Source organism: Oncorhynchus mykiss, chromosome 26 (assembly GCF_057628025.1).
Source record: "Oncorhynchus mykiss isolate SJ-2025 chromosome 26, ASM5762802v1, whole genome shotgun sequence".
In the NCBI taxonomy this organism is placed as follows: Eukaryota; Metazoa; Chordata; class Actinopteri; order Salmoniformes; family Salmonidae; genus Oncorhynchus; species Oncorhynchus mykiss.
In genome coordinates this window covers 22,576,844-22,593,627 of record NC_143047.1, presented here as the reverse complement: position 1 = coordinate 22,593,627, position 16,784 = coordinate 22,576,844, and the positions used below count along the sequence as shown (strand labels likewise).

The following is a 16,784-nucleotide window of genomic DNA, read 5'->3' as shown; positions in this document are numbered from 1 at the left end:
GTTTTCTAATGTGCTTTATCTACACCATTGTGTAAAGGTGTCAAAAATGCCCAGAGCAGGGTTTGGTTCATCGCACATATGGCAGAATGCACTTTTCATTGTATTGTACATCACACAGTCTCTCTCATCTATAGCAATACAAACCGAATGTTCTAGTCAACTGCTAGCCACCTATTCACAGCCAAAGAGCCATTACTGCCACAGTGTGATGTCATAAATCACAGCCGTAATGAAAAAGTTGGGGCGCAAATGAGCCAGTGTGGTGCTCAAACACTTTTAATTGTGTCTTTTGCAGTCGCAGTGATCCTATTGTGCTCCAAGTGAATTGCGCTTAAGAAATATGATTTCCACTTGGAATGGGCCAGAGTGTATAATGCTGTTATCCAAGATATATGTTTAATGTTGAACATTATAACTGATTATATAGGCCATATAATAAATACAATTTGATTTGATATAATATTTTCATGTCCACACCACATTTCTATGATATGCACAGGAGAAGTATTATTTCACAAGCCAATCCAGTAGAAAGGAAAAAACGATGTTGATTAAACATTTTCTCACAACTCTCAAGGCTTCTCTTTTGTTGTGATTGGATGTCGATGGAGCTGTGTCTCTCTCAGGTCTGAGTTCAGTCTGGGGTTAAATCCTGCTCTATGCGTTGAGTGTTTTATCTGATCATGGACCAGCACAGAGACATTCCCTCTCTCTCAGGCAGTGACACAAAGAACCCTGCGGTGTCCAGAGCTACTGATTAAATATTTATGCAGGTTTTATGAAGTGGTGATGCCGGCGCTCCATCTGAAGTGACGCACGCTGTATTCATCACTTCTTTGTCTCAGAGAGAAAAAGGGAAGAGGGGAAATAAACATCATCCGTTCTCTCCCCTCATCTGTAAGTGTAATGTGGTGAATATGGCTGGGCCTCCATCTGTCAGACGACAAGTGAATTTGATGATCTCGCTCTCTCTCTCTCTCTCTCTCTCTCTCTCTCTCTCTCTCTCTCTCAGGGTGATGACGTTCTGACAGTCATCAAAATGAAGGCTCAGTGGCCTGCCTGGCAACCCTTCAATGTGTGAGTAGTCCAACAGTAACCTCCTCTATCATCCCTCTCTCTCTCGCGCTCTCTCTCTGTTTCTTTCGCTCTCTCTTTGTCTAACTCACTCACACTTTCTCTTGGGGGATTGACCCATCCTGCAGCAACGTCCTTTTTCGTTCCTCTCTCTCCTTCCTGTATGCCACCCTCACCCTTCTTCTTCTCTCTCCTTTCTATATGCCACCCTCACCCTTCTTCTTCTCCCTCCTTTATGTATGCCATCCTCACTCTTATTCTTCTCCCTCCTTTCTGTATGCCATCCTCACTCTTCTTCTTCTCTCTCCTTTCTGTATGCCATCCTCACTCTTCTTCTTCTCTCTCCTTTCTGTATGCCATCCTCACCCTTCTTCTTCTCCCTCCTTTCTGTATGCCATCCTCACTCTTCTTCTCTCTTCTTTCTGTTTGCCACCCTCACCATTCTTCTTCTCACCCCTTCCATGTTTTCTCTCTTTTCACAAATGCATGAGTTACACCACACTGCAAGGTCTTCTTCATCGCTCATCAACTCACGTTGAATCATGCCTTGCCTCCCAAGCACACAAATGAGATATCACAACTTATTCATCCAAAGTTATGCACTCGACTTGTTATGCACTCGACTTAATCTCTTATTTAGGACAAAAACAAGGAACAAGTTAGCCCAGGTAGCGCAGAGAGAAGCATCCTCAATGTAAAAAACACTCTCACAGAGGATCTGAGTGTGAGACTCCAAAGAGAGCTTTCAAAGGCAGCCACAGCTAGGGACAGAGCCAATCAAATACACAGAGGGTAATTATCTCGCTATCTTGTTTATATGCCAGAAAATTAATTGTATCATAAAGTGGTTATGTAAATGCAGAGGAAATCAAATCAACTGGTTTAGGGGATGGGTGGTAGGAAAGGGAGGATGAGAGGAGGAGGTGGAGGTTCTTGCTTGTAGTGTGATGTGGAAATGCACACGTTCTGTTTGTACATTAGGTTTTCTTCCTTGAAAGTAGGGTGCAGAAATGGTTACGTGCGTATTTTCCTCCTACAATTGAAGGATGTTTCTTTTTATTCTTTAATATGAGTCTGTTGGGATTGCATGCGATTTTTGTTCATACGTGTTCGTACATGTTTTTGAACATGTTTATAAATGTTGTTTGTTCGTCTTTGTACATGTGATTCATAAAGTTTGTGTGTGCGTGCGTGTGTGTATGTGTGTGAATAAGTGAAGGGGGCTTATGTTACTGCACCTGTGTGTACGTGTATATGTATGTGTGTGGGTTAAGAGGGTGTGTGTTTTGATGATGATTGATAGAACTCCTGGAGGGGTTTTTCTCCATCAATGTTAATGGCCTCCAGGCTCCTGTGTATCAAGACATCAGGCTGACCTATACTACACAGCTGCCTGCCAATTAACAAACCCTCCTACCCTGCCTTTGAAGAACAGGAAGAGGGAGAAAAAAATAAACAGAGAGAGAGAGAGCAAGAGAGAGAGAAATAGACGTTGATTAATTATCAGTGGTTAGACAACCAGCTCTTTATCACGTCTGAAGGATCCAAGGGATTAGTGTTGGGTTCGGAAGCATTTGGAAGAACCATCATAATGGGACCACATGTAACCACATATTTATTTACCGGTCTCTCTATGCATCTTCCTTTCTGGTGCCTTTGTTCCCCATTATATCACTTGTACTGATTACGAACTAAAGTGGTCATCTTGAGAGAGATGTGGTGGCTGGAGCAAAGGAAAGGGAGAGAGAGTCAGAGGAGGGTGGAGAGGGAGCGAGGGAGGTGGGTGAGCGGAGGGGTGCAGATATGACAGCCATTATTACACACAGCAGAGCTACAGCAGTCTGTCTCCTGAGACTCATAACATGTTCAAGGGAGAGGAAGAGAGAGAGAGAGAGAAAGAGAGAAATTAGCCAAAATAGGGAACGATGGACACAGAGAGAGCAACAGAGAAGGAGATGTGGTCAGAGAGAGTGAGGGAGGAAGAGAAAGTAATGGATGGATGAATAGATTTCCACCAGAGCCGTCTCCAACCAACCAACCGCTCCACGCCGCCACACCAAGGTCAGCATTATGGTGTTCACGGATTTACGAGGCTTGCTGGACCTATCGTTGAGGGAAGCTCGCCTAATTAAAAACACTGCGGCGCACTGATTAAATTACCCCCTGCCCGCCTCATTTGCATACACGCCAGGGGATTAGCCGGGCTGGACTTGGAAGGAATCAATTTCCTTTGTGTTGTGTTCACGTTCCTCCTACTTCCCTTTGGCCGTGTTTTATTGACGTGTAAACACATCATTCTCCCTGCCTGTCGTTTTCACAATGTCCTTTTAAATGACATGTTTGCTTTTGCCCTCCCCGGCTGGATTGATGAGGAGTACATTTTACACAGTAAACTGGAGACTCAGGGGCGCTGCAGCTCCTTTCCCCTTTGAGTTTGAGGTCTGTGTCTGTCTGTCTGTCTGTCTGTCTGTCTGTCTGTCTGTCTGTCTGTCTGTGCGTGCGTCGTAGGTAAACCACGTTTGAGAGGATGTCTGGTTTCATCTGGTTTCCCTCTCAGTCCCACTGGTCTACCTGCACTTCTAGATAACCTGACATAATTCGCTTCAATGTTTCTCTGGGAATATCTCTATCTCACGCATACACCTGTCCCCTGTACACACGCATGCACGCGTCCGAGCACACACACACACATGCACACACACACACACACACCACTCGTATGGTCAGGTGCTACGAGAGGGACCTTGGAAAAATACAATTGGCTCAGAACAGGGCAGCACGGCTGGCCCTTAAATGTACACAGGGAGCTAACATTAATAATATGTACGTAAATCTCTCATGGCTCAAAGTGGAGGAGAGATTGACTTCATCACTACTTGTTTTTGTAAGAAGTGTTGACACACACACAGTTAACACAGCTGTTCTATAATATACTATTTATTCAACTGTGCGACCAAGACACTATCCACTTTATATTTGTAACACAGTCATACTTGACATAGCACATTAATCATGAATACTGTATATCCTATTGTGTAGATATCAGTCTTATTACTATGCATATGACTTCCTCTAATGACTTGTTCATTTTCATTGACCTCTGATGAATATTGTTTGATATTGTAATTCCATGTTGAGGGGCCAGCACGCAAGTATTTCACTGCACCTTTTATACCTGCTGCCAACTGTGTATGTGACAAATAACATTTCATTTGACACACACACAACAACGGTGTCACACAATGTGTTAGTGACACAGAGAGAGCAATCTGCTGTAGGAATCTTCGTCGCTGGGTGGTGTTCTCTGTCACTGTCACAGTACAGAGCCATCCCTCTCTCAAACACACATTCGGACATGAAGGCAAGCATGCACACACACCCTCCAGAGTCCTAATGTACTCAGACGGTCCCCACAGAAGACAGCCTACACCCCTCATTTTCTCACCATCTTCCTCTCTTTGTTCTGCTCTATCTGACCCCACTCACACACCTCTCTCTCTCTCAGAACAGGAATGGCTCTGCCTGTGACAGCTACAGTTACCTCCATGATGTCCAGTAGTGAGTCCCTCGTCTTTTTAAAGCACACTATACGTCTCATCAGACCCTTTCTAAAGACAGCAGGACTACCCCAGCTCCCTGAGGCTTCCAGTTGATTAGCACTGTGCTGACAGACAGACAGAAACAGAGAAATAAGGGGTTGTCAATGAAAACACAGCTCTTAATGAGCTAAAGGGTTTGTCTTTGTCACTCAGAGACAGCGTGTTTCCTGGGGATGTGGGTGGTGGGAAAAATGGAGGGAGGGACAGTGTCACTGAAGAGAGAAGGAAAAAAGGGAATTAGAGAGAGAGTCTAATCAGATATACTGTATACCCATTACAGGATATCTATCCAACTGTCCCAATAGGTGATGGACCGTGATGTTCACTGTACTTAGACTTGAACAGATTAAAGGATAAACATTTGAAAGTTGAGATCTGGGCTCTTCGCTGGCCATGGCAGAACACTGACATACAGTGCCTTGCGAAAGTATTCGGCCCCCTTGAACTTTGCGACCTTTTGCCACATTTCAGGCTTCAAACATAAAGATATAAAACTGTATTTTTTTGTGAAGAATCAACAACAAGTGGGACACAATCATGAAGTGGAACGACATTTATTGGATATTTCAAACTTTTTTAACAAATCAAAAACTGAAAAATTGGGCGTGCAAAATTATTCAGCCCCTTTACTTTCAGTGCAGCAAACTCTCTCCAAAAGTTCAGTGAGGTTCTCTGAATGATTCAATGTTGACCTAAATGACTAATGATGATAAATACAATCCACCTGTGTGTAATCAAGTCTCCCTATGAATGCACCTGCACTGTGATAGTCTCAGAGGTCCGTTAAAAGCGCAGAGAGCATCATGAAGAACAAGGAACACACCAGGCAGGTCCGAGATACTGTTGTGAAGAAGTTTAAAGCCGGATTTGGATACAAAAAGATTTCCCAAGCTTTAAACATCCCAAGGAGCACTGTGCAAGCGATAATATTGAAATGGAAGGAGTATCAGACCACTGCAAATCTAACAAGACCTGGCCGTCCCTCTAAACTTTCAGCTCATACAAGAAGAAGACTGATCAGAGATGCAGCCAAGAGGCCCATGATCACTCTGAATGAACTGCAGAGATCTACAGCTGAGGTGGGAGACTCTGTCCATAGGACAACAATCAGTCGTATATTGCACAAATCTGGCCTTTATGGAAGAGTGGCAAGAAGAAAGCCATTTCTTAAAGATATCCATCAAAAGTGTCGTTTAAAGTTTGCCACAAGCCACCTGGGAGACACACCAAACATGTGGAAGAAGGTGCTCTGGTCAGATGAAACCAAAATTGAACTTTTTGGCAACAATGCAAAACGTTATGTTTGGCGTAAAAGCAACACAGCTGAACACACCATCCCCACTGTCAAACATGGTGGTGACAGCATCATGGTTTGGGCCTGCTTTTCTTCAGGAGGGACAGGGAAGATGGTTAAAATTGATGGGAAGATGGATGGAGCCAAATACAGGACCATTCTGGAAGAACACCTGATGGAGTCTGCAAAAGACCTGAGACTGGGACGGAGATTTGTCTTCCAACAAGACAATGATCCAAAACATTAAGCAAAATCTACAATGGAATGGTTAAAAAATAAACATATCCAGGTGTTAGAATGGCCAAGTCAAAGTCCAGACCTGAATCCAATCGAGAATCTGTGGAAAGAACTGAAAACTGCTGTTCACAAATGCTCTCCATCCAACCTCACTGAGCTCGAGCTGTTTTGCAAGGAGGAATGGGAAAAAATGTCAGTCTCTCGATGTGCAAAACTGATAGAGACATACCCCAAGCGACTTACAGCTGTAATCGCAGCAAAAGGTGGCGCTACAAAGTATTAACTTAAGGGGGCTGAATAATTTTGCACGCCCAATTTTTCAGTTTTTGATTTGTTAAAAAAGTTCGAAATATCCAATAAATGTCGTTCCACTTCATGATTGTGTCCCACTTGTTGTTGATTCTTCACAAAAAAATACAGTTTTATATCTTTATGTTTGAAGCCTGAAAGGGTGGCAAAAAGGTCGCAAAGTTCAAGGGGGCCGAATACTTTCGCAAGGCACTGTATCTGTCTTTTCTGAGACAACCGCAACTCTTCAGTGAAGAGCACTTTTTTCCAGTCCTGTCTGGTCCAGCGACGGTGGTTTTGTGCCCATAGGCTACATTGTTGCCGGGGATGTCTGGTGAGGACCTGTCTTTCAACAGACCTACAAGCCCTCAGTCCAGCCGTTCACGCAGATAAGCAGGGACCCTGGACATCTTTCTTTTGGTGTTTTTCAGAGTCCGTAGAAAGGCCTCTTTAGTGTCCTAAGTTTTCATAACTGTGACCTTAATTGCCTACCATCTGTAAGCTGTTAGTGTCTTAACGACCGTTCCACAGGATGCATGTTCATTAATTGTTTATGGTTCTTTGAACAAGCATGGGAAACAGTGTTTAAACCTTTTACAGATCTGTGAAGTTATTTGGATTTTTACTAATTAACTTTGAAAGACAAGGTCCTGAAAAAGGGATGTTTCTTTTTTTGCTGAGTTTAGAACCATAGAGTATATCATATTTCCCAGCATGCTCTATTGCATGGTGATTTTCAGAACTGTTTATTTTAATGTGTTTTTGCATGGACATTGATTGATTGATAAATGCTATGCTACACAAAGATAAATAACGTACATTTTTTGTAAACTAAACCAATTTATTAATAATTTGACTCATTGCACCCATTACTGAGATGGTTGTTCCAGTTTAGACCATTGAGGTAGTATCAGTTGTCCATCTTCCCTACCATGGCAGTCATTCTCAATGCAAATTGCGGGTGATAAAAACATCCATTTGTTGGATATCCTAACTCTGACTGGATTCCAATAGGAATTGAACATCACTTTGCAAGCCAACATAATGTGACTTGCAAGCCTGATGTGGCCTGTAAACCAGGAGTTTTCTAATAACACTGTTTTTGGGTATAACATGGCCCTCAATGAAAGGTGTTATGATATACTGTATGGTTCTACATAGCACCTTCTAAAACTGTACGGAAGCTCAATTGTCACCTGAAACAATTATCCCTCCTGCTATTCTCCTGTCACTGTTCTGTTCTTCATCTGCCGATAAATCCATCAGATTTTCTATCACCACACACACCTCAGCCCTGTCCAGTCCTGTCCTGTCCTCACATACACAGTAATAATCACCTCTAAGGCTGTGTAAGAGCTCTAATCCTCTGGGAACACACTGGCTGCCAGCCGTCCCCTCTTCCCCCTCACCGTGTGTCACCACGTCCCTTTGCTCAGCTCAGCTTTGCTGGAGGCCTTAGGTTTATTTCTGACAGCCACATTGGACCCAACACAAAGCCAACTTGTACAGTGCCTTGCGAAAGTATTCGGCCCCCTTGAACTTTGCGACCTTTTGCCACATTTCAGGCTTCAAACATAAAGATATAAAACTGTACTTTTTTGTGAAGAATCAACAACAAGTGGGACACAATCATGAAGTGGAACGACATTTATTGGATATTTCAAACTTTTTTAACAAATCAAAAACTGAAAAATTGGGCGTGCAAAATTATTCAGCCCCCTTAAGTTAATACTTTGTAGCCCCACCTTTTGCTGCGATTACAGCTTTAAGTCGCTTGGGGTATGTCTCTATCAGTTTTGCACATCAAGAGACTGATTTTTTTTCCCATTCCTCCTTGCAAAACAGCTCGAGCTCAGTGAGGTTGGATGGAGAGCATTTGTGAACAGCAGTTTTCAGTTCTTTCCACAGATTCTCGATTGGATTCAGGTATGGACTTTGACTTGGCCATTCTAACACCTGGATATGTTTATTTTTGAACCATTCCATTGTAGATTTTGCTTTATGTTTTGGATCATTGTCTTGTTGGAAGACAAATCTCCGTCCCAGTCTCAGGTCTTTTGCAGACTCCATCAGGTTTTCTTCCAGAATGGTCCTGTATTTGGCTCCATCCATCTTCCCATCAATTTTAACCATCTTCCCTGTCCCTGCTAAAGAAAAGCAGGCCCAAACCATGATGCTGCCACCACCATGTTTGACAGTGGGGATGGTGTGTTCAGCTGTGTTGCTTTTACGCCAAACATAACGTTTTGCATTGTTGCCAAAAAGTTCAATTTTGGTTTCATCTGACCAGAGCACCTTCTTCCACATGTTTGGTGTGTCTCCCAGGTGGCTTGTGGCAAACTTTAAACAACACTTTTTATGGATATCTTTAAGAAATGGCTTTCTTCTTGCCACTCTTCCATAAAGGCCAGATTTGTGCAATATATGACTGATTGTTGTCCTATGGACAGAGTCTCCCACCTCAGCTGTAGATCTCTGCAGTTCATCCAGAGTGATCATGGGCCTCTCTGCTGCATCTCTGATCAGTCTTCTCCTTGTATGAGCTGAAAGTTTAGAGGGACGGCTAGGACTTGGTAGATTTGCAGTGGTCTGATACTCCTTCCATTTCAATATTATCGCTTGCACAGTGCTCCTTGGGATGTTTAAAGCTTGGGAAATCTTTTTTTTATCCAAATCCGGCTTTAAACTTCTTCACAACAGTATCTCGGACCTGCCTGGTGTGTTCCTTGTTCTTCATGATGCTCTCTGCGCTTTTAACGGACCTCTGAGACTATCACAGTGCAGGTGCATTTATACGGAGACTTGATTACACACAGGTGGATTGTATTTATCATCATTAGTCATTTAGGTCAACATTGGATCATTCAGAGATCCTCACTGAACTTCTGGAGAGAGTTTGCTGCAATGAAAGTAAAGGGGCTGAATAATTTTGCACGCCCAATTTTTCAGTTTTTGATTTGTTAAAAAAGTTTGAAATATCCAATAAATGTCGTTCCACTTCATGATTGTGTCCCACTTGTTGTTGATTCTTCACAAAAAAATACAGTTTTATATCTTTATGTTTGAAGCCTGAAATGTGGCAAAAGGTCGCAAAGTTCAAGGGAGCCGAATACTTTCGCACGGCACTGTAATTGACAGGGTGGCAGGAGAGATAGGGTTTAGGAGGGTGTACGAGGGTGGGAGGTATCTATCAACCCCTGATAAACGTTCATTATAAGTGCTGTGGTTTGGTACTAGGAAAAAGTATTTCTGAACAGATATTTGTGCATTATTGTGCTTGTGACTGTCTGTGAACTAGCGCACACATCTCTTTGGGTGTGTGTGATCTCTCATCACAACATTATCTGTTGCACACACGCACACGCACACACACACACACACAAACACACACACAAACACACACACAGCTATCTTCCACCAGTAAAGTGTTTAGGGGTGTTTATTACTCTTTACCTCTGGCTGGCGGCTCTGTGTTGAACTGTTGTAGGGGGTGAGCTGGATGTGCAGGGCATGCCTGAGGCAGCAAAGAAACTTCTCTACATCTCTGTGGACTTAAGTACCGCTTCTATCATCCTTTCCTCATATAGTCATCATCTCCCTTTCCTTGCTATCCCTCTTTCGCTTTTTCATGCTTTTTAGGGACTTCAGTCAGTATTTCTGTTCTCTCTCTTCTCTCTTCTACTTTTCATATTTAGTCATTTAACAGGCACCCTTATCCAGAGTGACTTGCAATCAGTGCATTGATCAACTAAAGGTAGGTAAAACATCACATATCACAGTTATTGCAATTGTGACTTTCTTCAAAATAGTCCCTTCTCTCTGTCCTCCAGTCGTGCTGCCCCGTCAGCTGAGTTCTCAGTGGACCGTACCCGTCACCTGATGTCCTTCCTCACCATGCTGGGGCCCAGCCCTGACTGGAACGTGGGGCTGTCTGCAGAGGACCTCTGCACCAAGGAGTGTGGTTGGGCCCAGAGGGTTGTCCAGGATATGATCCCCTGGGATGCAGGCACCGACAATGGGGTCACCTATGAGGTCAGTGACCCCCTCAAAATGTCACAACTACACGCTCTAATCTTCACACTCTCTCTACCACAGTGATTCTAACCATAACCCTGGAGCGCAAGCCCCAGACATCACTCACACCACCTACTGTATAAAATAACACTTCTTATAGGGCTGGGAGTTCCCAGGGTCCTCACGATACCATATTATCACGATACTTAGGTGCCATTATGATATCTATTGCGATTCTTACTATTCGATACTGCAATGCGATGTTCCAAACATACGTCTGCTGCAGAGGGACAAGAGAGAGCCATGACAAAACGACTTTTGATCAGTCATGGAAATAAATGTGCTGAAAACAAATTGGCTCAGTATTTAAAAAGAAGATGGAGAACAAGCTATGAAGGAAAAATACTGGAATTTTGGTGCCTGTACAGCCGACTAGCACAAAAATAATATTAAGATATTGTCAAAACGTATATACACCGAGTGGACAAAACATTAGGAACACCTTTCTATTATTGCGTTGCACCTACTTTTTCCCTCAGAACTGCCTCAATTCAACGGGGCATGGACTCCACAAGGGGCATGGACTCCACAAGGGGCATGGACTCCACAAGGTGTCGAAAGCTTCCTACATTTGTGTCAAGTTGGCTGGAGGTCCTTTGGGTGGTGGACGATTGTTGATATACATGGGAAACTGTTGAGCGTGAAAAGCCCAGCAGCATTGCAGTTCCTGCCACTGTCACGGCCGTCCTCCTCTTCATCTGAAGAGGAGAGGCGAGATGGATCTGAGGACCAATACGCAGCGTGGTAAGTGTCCATGGTGAATCTTTAATAAAGAAAGACTGAACACTATACAAAAGAGTAACAATAAACCAAATACGACCGTGAAGCTACAAAATGAGACCTGTGCTGACACAAGCCACTAACATAGACAATCACCCACAAACACAGTGCAACCCAGGCTACCTAAGTATGATTCTCAATCAGAGACAACTAATGACACCTGCCTCTGATTGAGAACCATACTAGGCCGAAAACATAGAAATGCCCCAAAACATAGAAAAACAAACATAGACTGCCCACCCAACTCACGCCCTGACCATACTAAATAAATACAAAACAACGGAAATAGAGGTCAGAACGTGACAGCCACATTCAAACCGGTGCGGCAGGCACCTACTACCACACCCCGTTCAAAGGCACTTAAATATTTGGTCTTTTCCATTTACCTTCTGAATGGCACACATACACAATCCATGTCTCAAGGCTTAAAAAAATCCTTATTTAACCTGTCTCCTCCACTTCATCTAAACTGATTGAAGTGGATTGAACAAGTGACATCAATAAGGTACTATAGCTTTCACCAAGATTCACCTGGGCAGTCTGTCATGGAAGAGCAGGTGTTCCTAATGTTTTGTACACTCCGTATATATGTCAATATATTATTTTCCATATGGACAGACTGGTTGAGGAGAGTCTATGACTGCGCTGTGCTGTGTGAGCTCACAGACAGACCTTTGGCTGATCCCTGGGAGTTCACAGACGAACCTGTTGAACTGTTACTCCCCTGTTTGATTTGGCTCGCCCCAACAATGACCTTACTCATATCAAATGTCTGGAGCCTCAGACATACTTACGGTGTACTTGGGTGGAAGAAAGAACACGTTGTGTAAGAACCGGTCAAGAGTTATGAAATGAGGTTGTAGAGTGTTTTATTGTTGAACGGTGTCTAGTGGTCTCTGTTGTTTCAGGAAGCCTGAAGTTGACGTTTGGAGTTGTTAAAACAGCTCCTGGTAACCTCCTGTGGTGTTCTCTCTCACTGTGTGACTCTGCTCTCCACTGGGGTGAAACAGTAGGATATTTGTAGTGATATAGCAACCACATTCTGTACATTGTAATTGAATCAGAAGTTCACAGGTGTGAAAGATGTTGATCACCATAACACAACAGCACTTTTACGAAGTGACATGTCAACCCTTCATGTTCAGACTAGTGGATGGCTTGTTTTACAGTGTTGTGCCTTCAGAAGCCCTGTGGCTGTGTTTGCTGTGTTAGCCCCCTGCTAGCAGACGTTTGCTGCAGACTAATGACAACAGTTTCACCACATAACCCCATAACTCACAGTGTCCCTGACCAAGATCGATGGATTCATGTTGTTTTAGTGGATGTGGCTTTGTGACTTGTATAATCTAGGTTTGCCAGTCTTAGGAGGCCGTATATGTTTTGTGCTGGGACGAGACTTTATTATAGATGTGTTGTATACCTCCATAGTGCACATGAAGAGACCTATTGCAACCTTTCAAGGTTATCTGCAAATACATATTTCATCACTGACATCATGACACTGTTCCTCAATACTACAATGGAACACATATTGACATGAAAAGCAAAGTCATGTATCTATGTTGACTCTTCATTTGTGTGTGTGTGTGTGTTCTGACCTCCAGTCTCCCAACAAGCCCACAGTCCCTCAGGAGAAGATCCGCCCCCTGACTAGCCTGGACCACCCTCAGAGCCCCTTCTACGACCCTGAGGGGGGCGCCATCACCCCCGTGGCCAGGGTAGTTGTGGAGCGCATCGCCCGAAAGGTCTGTTCATCCAATCATCTCTCTCCATTTCTTCCATTCCTTTGGCTGCTATATCTCTCCCACTTTTGTTGCCTCGATCCTCTTTCTTTGCTCACTTCACTTCCTATTTCCATCCTCTTTCTGTCTCATGCTCTACTCACTCCTCATGTTCTTTCCCTCCAGCTGTCACCAACACAACCTGATTTCATGCACGTCAAGGCATGTTTGAGGTTCGCTCTAAGATCTCGAAGCGGTTACAAACATTTGATTATGTGCCTGTGTTCATAACGTTGTTTCGGTATACGACTCGAAATGAGAAGGTAAACAAACAGGACAATGGAACATATTGGTGTATTGAACTAGAGATGTCAACTTAAAATCTTCAGACACTGAGAGGAAGATACATCTTTTTCAGAAGAAAGGAACTTTATTTTAACTTCCTCTGCATTGTTCCAGTGTCTAACTGAAGACGTTGTGAGTCAATACAGCTGTAGATATAGATGTTAGTTGTATAGGTGCCGTTTGAAGAGAACAGTGTGTTGAACAGTGATGTAAATGTCAGTGGACTATAGCATTTACACAGCATCCAACCTGGCAGACTCAACTGGAATCTCTCCATCTACTCATAGTCTTTATCAATATATTGATCCTCACACACTGAAGCACAATCCTACTATGCCCTCCGACGTACCATCAAACAGGCAAAGCGCTAAGATTGAATCGTACTACACCGGCTCCGACGCTCGTCTTATGTGGCAAGGCTTGCAAACTATTACAGACTACAAAGGGAAGCTCAGTCGCGAGCTGCCCAGTGACCCAAGCCTACCAGACGAGCTAAATCACTTCTATTCTCGCTTCGAGGCAAGCAACACTGAGGCATGCATGGAAGTATCAGCTGTGTGATGACGCTCTCCGTAGCCGACGTGAGTAAGACCTTTAAACAGGTCAACATTCACAAGGCTGCGGGGCCAGACGGAATACCAGGACGTGTGCTCCGGGCATGTGCTGACCAACTGGCAGGTGTCTTCACAGACATTTTCAACATGTCCCTGATTGAGTCTGTAATACCAACATGTTTCAAGCAGACCACCATAGTCCCTGTCCCCAAGAACACAAAGGAAATCTGCCTAAATGACTACAGACCCGTAGCACTCACATCCGTAGCCATGAAGTGCTTTGAAAGGCTGGTAATGGCTCACATCAACACCATTATTCCAGAAACCCTAGACCCAATCCAATTTGCATCCCGCCCAAACAGATCCACAGATGATGCAATCTCTATTGCACTCCACACTGCCCTTTACCACCTGGACAAAAGGAACACCTATGTGAGAATGCTATTCATTGACTACAGCTCAGCGTTCAACACCATAGTGCCCTCAAAGCTCATCACTAAGCTAAGGATCCTGGGACTAAACACCTCCCTCTGCAACTGGATACTGGACTTCCTGACGGCCCGCCCCCAGGTGGTGAGGGTAGGTAGCAACACATCTGCCACGCTGATCCTCAACACTGGGGCTCCCCCAGCGGTGTGTGCTCAGTCCCCTCCTGTACTCCCTGTTCACCTACGACTACATGGCCAGGCACAACTCCAACATCATTAAGTTTGCAGACGACTCAACAGTGGTAGGCCTGATCACCAACAACGACGAGCCTATAGGGAGGATGTCAGAGTCCTGGCCGGTGGTGCCAGAACAACAACCTATCCCTCAACGTAACCAAGACTAAGGAGATGATTGGAAAAGGAGGACCGAGCACACCCCCATTCTCATGGACGGGGCTGTAGTGGAGCAGGTTGAGAGCTTCAAGTTCCTTGGTGTCCACATCAACAACAAACTAGAATGGTCCAAACACACCAAGACAGTCGTGAAGAAGGCATGACAAAGCACTTTTCCCCTCAGGAAACTAAAAAGACGTGGCATGGGTCCTCAGATCCTCAAAAGGTTCTACAGCTGCAACATCGAGAGCTGGTTGCATCCCTGCCTGGTACGGCAACTGCTCGGCCTCCGACCGACCGCAAGGCACTACAGAAGGTAGGGGGCCTCTACACCAGGCGGTGTCAGAGGAAGGCCCTAAAAATTGTCGAAGACCCCAGCCACCACAGTCATAGACTGTTCTCTCTAGTCTAGAACCAAAAGGCTTCTCAACTGCTTTTACCCCCAAGCCATAAGACTCCTGAACAGGTAATCAAATGGTTACCGGGCTTTTGGCACCCCCCCCCAATCCCTCTTTTAAGCTGCTGCTACTCTCTGTTCATCATATATGCATAGTCACTTTAACCATACCTACATGTACATACTACCTCAATTAGCCCGACTAACCGGTGCCTGTATATAGCCTCGCTACAGTTATAGCCTTGCTACTGTTATTTTTCACTGTCTTTCTACTGTTGTTTTTTTTATTTCTTTACTTATCTATTGTTAACCTAATACCTATTTTTTTACTTAAAAATTGCACTGTTGGTTAGGGCCTGTAAGTAAGCACTTCACTGTAAGGTCTACCTACACCTGTTGTGTTCGGCGCACGTGACAAATAAACTTTAATTTGATATGGAATCGCACACACACAGCAACCCCCCCCAGCCTCACACACACAGCAACCCCCCCAGCCCCACACACACAGCAACCCCATCAGCCCCACACACACAGCAACCCCGCCCAGCAACCCCCCCAGCCTCACACACACAGCAACCCCCCAGCCCCACACACACAGCAACCCCCCCAGCCCCACACACACAGCAATCCCCCCCAGCCCCACACACACAGCAACCCCTCCCAGCCCCACACACACAGCAACCCCACCAGCCCCACACACACAGCAACCCCACCAGCCCCACACACACACACCCTATCACTCTGATCGTTTGTCACTTGCCCTAAGCAGACCTCTGTTGTTATGACAGCTGAATGCCATTATCAGCATGTCCCCATATCACCTCCCCGTTCGCTAGAAAGTTAAATAACTAAATATCAAATCAAAATCAAATCAAATCAAATTTTATTTGTCACATACACATGGTTAGCAGATGTTAATGCGAGTGTAGCGAAATGCTTGTGCTTCTAGTTCTGACAATGCAGTAATAACAAGTAATCTAACTAACAATTCCAAAACTACTGTCTTGTACACAGTGTAAGGGGATAAAGAATATGTACATGAGGATATATGAATGAGTGATGGTACAGAGCAGCATAGGCAAGATACAGTAGATGGTATCGGGTACAGTATGTACAAATGAGATGAGTATGTAAACAAAGTGGCATAGTATAGTATAAAGTGGCTAGTGATACATGTATTACATAAGGATACCGTCGATGATATAGAGTACAGTATATACGTATGCATATGAGATGAATAATGTAGGGTAAGTAACATTTATATAAGGTAGCATTGTTTAAAGTGGCTAGTGATATATTTACATCATTTCCCATCAATTCCCATTATTAAAGTGGCTGGAGTTGAGTCAGTGTCAGTGTGTTGGCAGCAGCCACTCAGTGTTAGTGGTGGCTGTTTAACAGTCTGATGGCCTTGAGATAGAAGCTGTTTTTCAGTCTCTCGGTCCCAGCTTTGATGCACCTGTACTGACCTCGCCTTCTGGATGATAGCGGGGTGAACAGGCAGTGGCTCGGGTGGTTGATGTCCTTGATGATCTTTATGGCCTTCCTGTGACATCGGGTGGTGTAGGTGTCCTGGAGGGCAGGTAGTTTGCCCCCGGTG

At 44.3% G+C, this 16,784-nt stretch overlaps 1 protein-coding gene across 2 annotated transcripts in view; it reads left to right on the top strand.

Moving 5' to 3' along the window:
* LOC110506631 (spondin-1) overlaps window positions 1–16,784 on the top strand; it is a 141,373-nt gene that overhangs the window by 113,027 nt on the left and 11,562 nt on the right. The window contains exons 7-9 of one of the 2 annotated variants that reach the window (XM_036963482.2): window positions 1,013–1,077; window positions 10,323–10,524; window positions 12,951–13,091. In XM_036963482.2, the coding sequence (XP_036819377.1) occupies window positions 1,013–1,077; window positions 10,323–10,524; window positions 12,951–13,091 (408 nt within the window). Of the gene's footprint in view, window positions 1–1,012; window positions 1,078–10,301; window positions 10,525–12,950; window positions 13,092–16,784 lie in introns of both variants that reach the window. The other variant, XM_036963481.2, reaches the window with a different exon arrangement.